This window comes from Fusarium pseudograminearum, chromosome 2 (genome assembly GCF_000303195.2).
Source record: "Fusarium pseudograminearum CS3096 chromosome 2, whole genome shotgun sequence".
Taxonomy (NCBI): domain Eukaryota; kingdom Fungi; phylum Ascomycota; class Sordariomycetes; order Hypocreales; family Nectriaceae; genus Fusarium; species Fusarium pseudograminearum.
The window spans coordinates 4882525-4892160 of record NC_031952.1 but is presented as its reverse complement, the minus strand read 5'-3'; the positions used below and the strand labels follow the sequence as shown (position 1 = coordinate 4892160).

Sequence of the window (9636 nt, the reverse complement as noted above, 5' to 3'; positions counted from 1 at the left end):
GAACCACTGAGACTGCTGCTGGTCAGACGACCGAGACTGCTGGTGGTGTTCAAACTACCGACACTGCTGCCGGCACTGAGACTACAGAGGCTGCCGTCACTACTACTGAGGCTGCTTCCACAACTGCTGCTGGCTGCACTGCTGCTTACACCACCGTTGACAGCGCCCCTGCCGAGTCTTGCGCCGTCATGGGCCGATCCCAGGATGGTTCCCCCATTGAGATGTATCGACAGATCGACAGTGCCGACGAGTGTGCCACCAAGTGCGCTGACTATGTCAATGAGGAAAACGCTGGAGAGGTTTGCAACACCTTCTCTTACCAGGTTGAGTCTGGTGTATGCCAACTTTACGCCGATTCGCTGTACGAACTGAACGTTGACGATTCCGAATGCGAAGAGGGCTCCATCTGCCCGGCGGACTCCTCCTTTTACGAGTTGCACGCCTGCTACGCTAAGTGCGATGGATATGTTGTTCCTACAACCACCGAGGCTGGAACAACTGATGCCGCTACTACCACCGAGGCCGGTACCACTGAGGCTGCTGGCACCACCACTGAGGCTGCTGGTACTACTACCGAAGAGGCTGCTGGCACCACCACCGAGGCTGCTGCTACTACTGACGCTGGCACCACCACCGAAGCTGCTACTACCACCGAGGCTGCTGGTACTACTACCGAAGAGGCTGCTGGCACCACCACCGAGGCTGCTGCTACTACCGACGCTGGCACCACCACCGAAGCTGCTACTACCACCGAGGCTGCCGGTACTACTACTGAAGCTGGCACAACCACTGAGGCTGCTACCACTACTGAGGCTGCTCCCGTCTGCACAAACTACATCCCCAAGCCCAACCGCCCTAGCACTTGCGGCCAGCAAGGCAAGGTCAGCTGCCGTTCTTCTCAGAAGCTCGGCCAACCCGTATGGACTGCCAGCGCCGACAAGTGTGGAAAGATCTGCGGAACCACCGAGGGCTGCAAGACCTTCTCCTTCAAGTACAACGGCTCCAAGTGCCAGCTCTACAGCGCTGCCCTGGACCAGCTCACCTTCACTCCCTGCAACACTGGCGTCAAGTTCTACGATCTTGAGAAGTGCTACACTTGCCAGAACGAGGTCACTCCTCCTCCTCCTGCCACATGCTCCAAGTATGTTTCCGACCCCAACTGCAGCAGCAACACCTACTGCGGTACTCGCGGTTCCATCTGCGAGGAGGTACTCATCCCCAACGTCGGTGATGCCTCATGCCTTGAGAACTGTGCCAAGAGCTGTATCGAATACGGCGCCGAGTGTGTGTACTTTAGCTACAAGCCCACCACCCCCTGGGGCAGCGCCAAGTGCAAGCTGTACAAGTCTGGCAAGATCATCAAGAACAAGAACTCCATCATCAAGTTCTACCAGCAGCCTTGCTTCAAGTGCCAGAACCCTCCCGCTCTGTAAGCGGAGCATGAGTGTGAACAGTCACTTGGGTGATGGATACTTCGCGACAGGTCTAGAAAAACCCTTCTTTCATTTTTCGATGACTATGCGATTTTAAGGGGGATTCTGTTGTATAGCATTTTACATAATTATTTTTCGGCTACATACTTTTAGACATGAATATATGATCTGGACAACCAATATCGTGTCCCTGATCGAAATACTGTGATATTTGATCTATAATGCTGTAGAGGAGTAATGAACAAAGGGTGAAGTGTCTCATGCTGATATAACATCAGTACATCATTCCATGTAAACACCAGTACCTTGTTTCTGTTGTTACAGTATCTCAACAGCCGTCAAGCTTCCAATCCTCTTGTCTCTCTATATGCCGATTTCGTACATTCTATACATTGATATACAACCTCGTGCGACCATCTGGAACTAACAACGTTACTTTACTGTCCCAGACCGACCGCGAGTTCACTCTTCGGGCCCCTATCTCCCATAGAACTACCTCAGTGCTTCAAGACTTCCTCACCAACTTGTTCTAGCTTTTCTTTTTTCTCCTTCTCCTCCTTCTCCTTATCAATCTTGGCCTGCCTCCACGGAGGAACCTTTTGCTCTCTTTTCATAACCACTAAACCCATTAATTAGCACAACATCACGACCACCGAGTAGCTAGATAACTTACGTCTTTGGAAAAGGTCATAACTCATAACCAGGAAAATCGGCATTCCAACAATAAACTTGAGCCATCTCCACTCCAGCTCTTTATACCTTCTCTTATAGTCCTCTTTCTTTTGCTTTTCCAACTCCTCTTTCGTCAACTCTTTCTTTTCTTCTTCTTCTGCCTGTGCTCTTTTCCCCCTCTCTTCCTTGATTCTGTCTAGTCGTCTTTGTCTCGCTTCTCGTAGCTGCTCTTCTCTGTTTCTGGCTAGATTGGCGGACTTTTCTTGTAATCGTTGCTGAAGCACGGCGGATTGCTCTGACGTTGTAGGAGTTATGCGCACTTTCGCAGGCTTATCGCTAGGTGCAGCGGAATCTTGCGAGTTAGGAGCTTTGGCGCGACGGTTCGTTGGTTTTGTTGAGAAAGCGCATGTTGGCGTGGATCGTGTGTTGCAGCGAGTGGACGGGCATTCGAGACGAGATGATCGTGAGAGAGCTTTCGGTGTCACTCTCCGTGTCGTAAAGGGTAGAGACATTATTATATCGACGAAAGGTGAAAGAGGGACCCGAGTACAATTAGCGAATGTCGAAATATCGTAGAGTTGCGGAGTGCTGCCAAGAATTAAAGATTCACCAAACAGTCGGAAAAAGATGGACAATTCCTTATCGATAAGAAAGGAAGCATAGCATATTCACGTCACTGAGTTCCTTTCTATCAACTAAGACAATGACAGTGACAGTCAACAATTTATGCAAGATAAAGCGTCTATATTTGGATCAATTCTTCAAAGCTAATTGGCGTATTGCCAGAATTTTTAATCATACAATTACTATCTTCCCAAACGCCTTTTGCATTCATCCACCACGTACACCCCAAATTGTATCTTCAGTCTTGTACTATTTGCAATCAGTCATCATCAGTGTATCGAGGACCAGTGGCTGCAGGAGTCTCTGGTGGACCGTAACTTGCTCCAGGAGTAGGAGCACCGTAGTAACCAGGTGTGGGAGCACCAGCAGCCGGGGTAGGTGCCGAATCTGCTCCCCATCCGCCTTGCCAGCCTCCAGGTGTTGGTGCGCTGATAGCAGCGGGTGTAGGTGCCGAGTAAGCTCCAGGTGTAGGAGCGTTCATGGCACCAGGAGTTGGGGCACCGAGTGCGCCGCCGGGAGTAGGGGCGTCGTACGAGCCTGGACCCCATGCATCACCGCCGCTGGCTCCTGGAGTCGGCGCGGTGACTCCCCAAGCAGGTGTCTTGGATCCTGAGCCCCAGCTGTCGCCTCCACCGTAGGCCGGTGTACGGGATCCAGCACCAAACGCATCACCTGGAGCAGGGGTTCTTCCACCAGCCTGCCAAGCTGGCGTGCGTCCACCAGACCCGTAAGCCGTACGGCTGCCGTCGTAGGGGTTGACAGTTCGCGAACCATCTGCCCACGCGGGGGTTCGGGCGCCAGACATATCCTGGGCCTTCCAAGCAGGTGTTCTTCCGCTTGCAGCAGGTGCTGTGTCATGTTAGTAATATGAAATTGAGCCAGTAGTAAACAAACTTACTTCGTGATCCCCAAGCAGGCACTCTGTCAGAGTTACCACCTGCCATGGGTGTGCGTGAACCGCTCTGCCAACCTGGCACACGATCGCCGCCGCCACCACGTCCAGCACCACCGCCATAACCACCGCGACCGCCTCGGCTGGCAATATCGATGGTTGCACCAGTCATCCTGTTCTTGAAGGCTAGACAGTCCTTAGGCACTGTGATGGTCTTGCTCTTCGTATGAAGCTCGACTCGAGCATGGGTGTCTGTGGTGTCCTTGACGATACCCAGAAGACCTTTGTAGGCTCCCTTCTTGATAACGACAGTCTGTTCAATGGCTTTATCTTTGCCAAAGGATCTGGGTGGTGGAACGGGCTTGTTCTCACTTCCGTTCTTGTGAAGCTTGAGCGCTGGGTTCATGGCCGTCAAATCAGGACCGGTGGCGGCGGCAGTGTTGACTCGGCCACCCTTGGCAGCAACAGTGTTGACCATGTTGGCCTTTGTAACAAAAACACCGGCATGCTCCTTGTTGTCGTTGGAGTGTAAGAAGATGTAGGAACGGTGAATGTGGATGATCTTGCCCTGGCGCTGCTGACCGGTGTACTCCTTGACAACATCTTCTAGGCGAATCTCAGAACCATGTCGATCAACGGCAACAGCTGTCTTTCGCTTTGGAATTTTGTTAGAAATCTGCGATGGCATAACCTGTCGAGGTGTTCCGAACTGATCAAGGGCAACAAGTGACTCGCGATCAACCTTGACAACACAACCCACAGTCGTAGGGTCGAGCTGCACAAGATCGTGTAGTGAGTACTGGCCTAGGGAGCCCTGGCCACCAATGTCACTAGCCTCGCGCAAATCCTTGCTGAAGACGGTGATCTCTGTGTTTGTCTGATCTGTCAAGATAGTAACCTTGTCATCCCTGATGTTGACGACCATTCCGACCTCATCTCTAAACTTGCTACCGCCAATGACCTTGACGTGATCACCAACATCGAAGCGCTTGCGAAGAGCTCTGATGGGCACATCGATCTCCTGTCCGACGAGTTCACCTTCAGTGACAGTGATGGAAACGACATCGGAGTGAACACGCATGGCCTTTCCAACAACACCCTTCTGTTCACCAGTGTAAACCTCGACAACATCGCCGGGGAGGTATGTAGCTAGAGCGTTACTGTCTTTGAGACTGTGTGCCAGTGCCTTGAGATCAAGGTTCTCGGTTCCATCCTCAGCCCCTGAAGCGAATCTGGTAACCTCTTCAAGCGATGGGTTCACATCAGTGACAGTGAGTTGTTGGATTTTGACATCCCTGACTTGGAATCCATTCTCGAACTCCTCATTGTTGTATGTCCATGTGCCAGTGGAAGGGTTTCCCTGAATAGCGCGAGGATTGCGCTTTCGAGCCTCAATCTCGCTAAACAGTCTCTGCGGTGGTTTAGGGCCATTGCCAAAGGGTCGCTTACGCTTGCCATCAGCAGACAAAGCATCATCTCGCATGCCATAATCCAATCGGGGGATGAAGCGAACTCGAGCCTCCAGGCCGTTCTCAGTAACATCGATGACTTGAGCAAGATCGCCATTGTGCTTCGGGGGCCTTCGAAGACGGACCCAGGCTCCAGGCTCCAGAGTAGGGGTTTTGGAAATGCGAAACAGCTCGGGCATATCCTTGATATCGACAAGAATCATCTTGGAATGGGGGTACACGTTCATCATGCTGTCAAGTCCCTTGAGAATGTCGGTTTGGCGTCGGGCTTCAACATAGACGAATCCCTTCATGACGGATTCGATACCTCCGCGTTCGAACGCAGCAGTGATGGCGAGTTCGTCCTTTGTGCCCGCTCGCTCTTCGATGCGCTTCATGATGGAGAAAACGACCTCTCGTTCCTTTCCTTCTTTACATCGGACAGCCCAAATGCTGGGGTCATCCACACTAGGGAGCAGCAGTCGCTTGGGAACCACCGATACATCTCTGAAGCCTTTGCCAGAGCGTCTGTTACCGTATCGCTGTCGCAGAATCTCTGCTTGTTTCTCGGCATCCATGCTAGAGTCCATATCCCTACGGCGATCGAGTTCGCGATGTCGTCTGTCATCGTCACCGGTTTCCGCGATATCGTCAGGGTGGTCGTTGGTAATGAAGTCTCCTATCTCTTCGCCCAGCATCTCGTCGTCTTCGCCTTCGTCTTCATCGTCGACTTCGGCTTCGATATCGAAGAAATTGGCACCTCGCTCCTTTCTGCGCTTTCTGCGATGGCCCTGAAAGGGGTCAGCATCAACCAAGAGAAAGCAGGCAACAAACGCGCCCGGATAGACTAAAGTTTCCTTACCTGTTGGATGTCCTCATCTTCCTCATCCTCTTCTTCTTCGTCTTCGTCATCATCATCGTCGCGACGTCTGCCAGTATCTTCCTCTTCCTCTTCCTCCTCCTCTTCTTCTTCATCGTCATCGGCGTGTCGCGATTTCGAAGGTCGCTCATCCTCATCATCATCGTCGCGAGGCGCAGGGCTGCTTCCACGCTTCACTTTTTGATGGTCGCCATCTTGCTCTTCGTCGGATAGATCGGCAGGCGCAGGGTTGAAATCTTCCTCATCCTCAGAATCCTCGAAGCGCGAAGGGTCGTGAGAAGACATTGTGGCGAAGGAGCCGCGACACGTAACGTGTCTCTTGTGATTGCCTGGGTGTTTGTCGCTCGAATATGAAAGAATGAAAGAAAGAACAAGTGGCGGCGATGTAGAAAGAGAATATTAAAGGGTATTTGATGGATGACAAAGATGAACAGTGAAAGAAAGTCAAAGCAACACCGAGTAATGTTGGAGCTCCAGGCGGCAAAATGCCGGACCTTGTGCAGTGCACTATTTCGCAAATAGTGGGTCGCTAATTGTGCAAGTTCGCTCACGTCTCACGCATAGACGGCTGTCGTTGAAGTTGAAGTTGAAGTTGGAGTTGGTGTTTTTAGAACTCAGAACGGACGCCCCAGGCCTTATTTATTTCTCCAATATTTGGGCTGCTGGGCAGTACTTTTGTATTGTGCAAGAACAAGGTTAAGTTTATGCCCTACTTTGTATGACTCTTGATGCAAGGCAGCCAAAGGCAATATTTTGTTTAAAGTTGTACCAATCACCAAATATCTCCAATATTCCTTAACGTTTGACCTGTCTTGTCAGGTCAAACGTAAATTGGTTGTCACAATAGAAACCACCCTCACATCTAAAACTTAATCAATAGTTATATGCATCCGCACTCTCCTACTGCTAACCTATAAACACCTGGGGATCAACACGTATTGACAGGGAAACAATGTGACGTTCTATCACTGCTAAAATCCTAATGTGCAAGTACTTGCCCCTTGCTGCATCTTGATAAAGTTACCAATGCTGTGATATAATTGCATACCTTCACAGACCAGTCACCACAAAGAGACAACAGATACGGATAGATATAATCAGTTAGAAATAGTTAGCATGTTTTCTCATCATCTATATCTACTCCAACGCTAGCCTCCAGTGAAATATGCGTTCTATACTCCCCCCTTCCCTGCTAGCCCAGGCTTTTGAGACCTCATAACCCACGCCTTATCAAAACAACGACAGACTGTTTTCCAAGTCATTCCGCGTTTCACGACTCGAGTTATCTGCCTTAGACGGAAGCGCAAATTTCCGTATACGGGTTCGTGTTTCTTTCATATCGAATCAAGGCCCCTCAACCACCACCACGTTTTGATCCCAGCAACTAGAGAATGTCGCAGATGCTCCGAGCCAACTTCCCAAAACCGCCAAAATAATAACTCCAGGCTTTGCAGAATGCAATATACCGTACCCTTAAGTTGTCATTCTACGTGATTCGAGCAAGGTTTCTGGAGAACCGCCAGATACCATGCCCTACGTACTACAAACGACACCAGCCTGCCAATGGCTGTGCCTTTACATGACTCTTGTTCCCCAGATACCACGTCCTGCGCCAATACCGAGCCACTCGCCGTACTCGGAGTTGGGAAGTTGAGGTACCCAGCCCAAGTTGCCAATCTCGTAATCGCATTGCCAGCTAGCAACAGGGCTCCTAGGGTTATCTTGCTGAGGGGCGCCGTTGATGGGCTGGCCGGAGTTGTAAATATCCCACAAAAGGACCTGGCAGTCGTCACCGCCTGAAGCAAGCATTCCTCGTCGATGAGGCGACCACTCGATAGAGTTGATGTTTCCAGAATGTCCACGTAGCTCGAGCAAGGCCTGACCAGGTTGTCGCACGTCCAGAATACGAATGGCGTTGGAATCTTGAGCAAAAGTAGCTAGGAGATGGGTATCGTGAGGCGAGGTGGCAAGGCGAAGTAGCGGCGGAGGATTGGACATCGTTTGCTGAGCCAGTGTTGGACTAACGCGACCACCGTTGGGGTCTGTTTCAAGGTCAGTACAAAGTAAATATTAAATTCTGCAAACAACTTACCTCGCTCTTCCTTGCCTGTAGGCTCGTAAATAATTGTCGAGTGCTCCAAACTTCGCAGGTCAAACATGCGGACACTACCATCCTGACCACAACTGACAAAAACATCCACGCTTTTGGCGCAGAACCTAACATCGTAAACCTCTTTATCGTGGGCAATGAGCTGAGTTTTGGCCGTGAGTGAGGGAATATCCCAGATGGTACATGTTGTGTCTATGCTGGACGTAATGATGAGACTGGGAGAGACGGTATTCCAATCGAGCGATGTTAGAGGCGCAGTGTGGTCCGGCGTCTTCGAATTGGAGAGTAACGCGAGAGGAGTTAACTTGGTGGTGACATTGTCGCGACGGCCGATTGTGCCACTGGGTGTGGAAGGGTTCTCACTAGGAAGAGACCACAATCGCAAGTGGTCACCCGAAGTCGCGAGCAGGTCAGTAGACTGCTTCTGCGACGAAGGCGGCTCCCACAATAGGCGGGTCACAGGGTAAGAGTGGGTAGCTTCGGCAGCTTTGGTGAACTCGAGGCTAAACTTGGAAGAACCAGGAGTATAGATATCCTGAGGAGTCGGTGTGATATGACTATCAAGGATTTGAATCTAGAACAGTCAGCGGTTGGACACGCGAATTTGTCGTCTTGCATGACGCACAAAGTTATGTCCATCTTCCAAGTAGCTGCCTACAGCGAGCTTACCAGCGCTATTACCCTGGGCCGGCCATTTGCACCAGTCGAAAGCGTAAATGGCCCAAGGCGCAAGGTAATTGCTCGTTCCTGGTTGGGCATTGTTGGCGTCGTAGGCCATGGCAGCTCCAGTGCCATCGGACATGCTCGAATCGGCGCGGGGACGAATATCAGCTAGGCCAAGCGGGGTGTTGGAGATGTTGCGCTGAGATCCTGGAGCATTGTACCTGGTGGTATCGATTGGCGACATTAGATGCGCAGAGGTAGAACCGCCAGGCGTCGTGGGAGTATATGCGTGATAGCTAGAGGAGCCATCGTAGCCAGCGGCTGGGCTGGAGCGGGAGTAGCTGTGAGACATGCTCAGCGGGGGTTTGCTCGCGACGGCGGCGGACGGTGAGCCTGAATATCCGCGTGTGGGCTGGCCGTGCTGCGAGGGGATCTGCAGTGGCTGCTGGGAGTGATGAGGGAGCTGCTGCTGCTGAGCTTGCGACGGCGGCTGGTGAGGGACGGATGAAGCAGCGGGAGAAGATTGCTGCATCGGCGAAGGTAAGTTGGGCGAGGCTGGGGCGCCGCGAGCGGACAGGCCACCGGCGGGTTGGAGGACGTTGGGCACCGAAGTATTAGAGGGGTTCCTATAGTGAGAGTTTGAGGGCGAGGACTCGAATTTGATCTGGGGAGGATTTTCGTATTCTTGAGGCGACATGGAGATTGGACCACCAGTTTGGCTCAAGCCCGACATGTGCAATTCGTCGTGCTGAAGATGGGGTTGAGGGCCGGATCCAGAGCCTGAGCCAGACCCAGAGCCAGCCCCAGGGCCAGCAACGGCGCGAGGAGCAGACATGGAGCCCACCTGCATTTGACGCAGTGAGGGAGGGAATTGCTGTGATTGGCTCATGATTGGATGGTTTGGTTGTTTCTTG

The 9636-nt window shown here is 51.8% G+C and overlaps 4 protein-coding genes across 4 annotated transcripts, besides 5 other annotated features; 1 reads left to right on the top strand and 3 right to left on the bottom strand.

Moving 5' to 3' along the window:
* Positions 1 to 1641, top strand: FPSE_07507 (uncharacterized protein; the record flags this gene model as incomplete). Its single annotated transcript, XM_009260625.1, has 2 exons — positions 1 to 1429; positions 1587 to 1641. Coding segments are annotated over 2 exons (1484 nt in total), but the record flags the coding sequence as incomplete, so codon positions are not given.
* Positions 499 to 818: a microsatellite.
* A 289-nt stretch (positions 1642 to 1930) lies between the features above and the next one.
* FPSE_07506 (uncharacterized protein) lies at positions 1931 to 2617 on the bottom strand (the record flags this gene model as incomplete). The annotated part of the gene is made up of 2 exons (XM_009260624.1): positions 1931 to 2052; positions 2107 to 2617. The coding sequence occupies 2 exons, from the start codon at positions 2615 to 2617 to the stop codon at positions 1931 to 1933; spliced, it is 633 nt and encodes a 210-aa protein (XP_009258899.1).
* Positions 2205 to 2293: a repeat region.
* A 371-nt stretch (positions 2618 to 2988) lies between the features above and the next one.
* FPSE_07505 (uncharacterized protein) lies at positions 2989 to 6234 on the bottom strand (the record flags this gene model as incomplete). The annotated part of the gene is made up of 3 exons (XM_009260623.1): positions 2989 to 3578; positions 3628 to 5860; positions 5932 to 6234. The coding sequence occupies 3 exons, from the start codon at positions 6232 to 6234 to the stop codon at positions 2989 to 2991; spliced, it is 3126 nt and encodes a 1041-aa protein (XP_009258898.1).
* Positions 3706 to 3760: a microsatellite.
* Positions 5942 to 5991: a microsatellite.
* Positions 6008 to 6042: a microsatellite.
* Positions 6235 to 7524: 1290 nt separating the features above from the next.
* Positions 7525 to 9611, bottom strand: FPSE_07504 (uncharacterized protein; the record flags this gene model as incomplete). Its single annotated transcript, XM_009260622.1, has 3 exons — positions 7525 to 7991; positions 8042 to 8633; positions 8685 to 9611. 3 exons carry the CDS (start codon positions 9609 to 9611, stop codon positions 7525 to 7527), a joined length of 1986 nt encoding a protein of 661 aa, XP_009258897.1.
* Between the last annotated feature and the right edge of the window lie 25 nt (positions 9612 to 9636).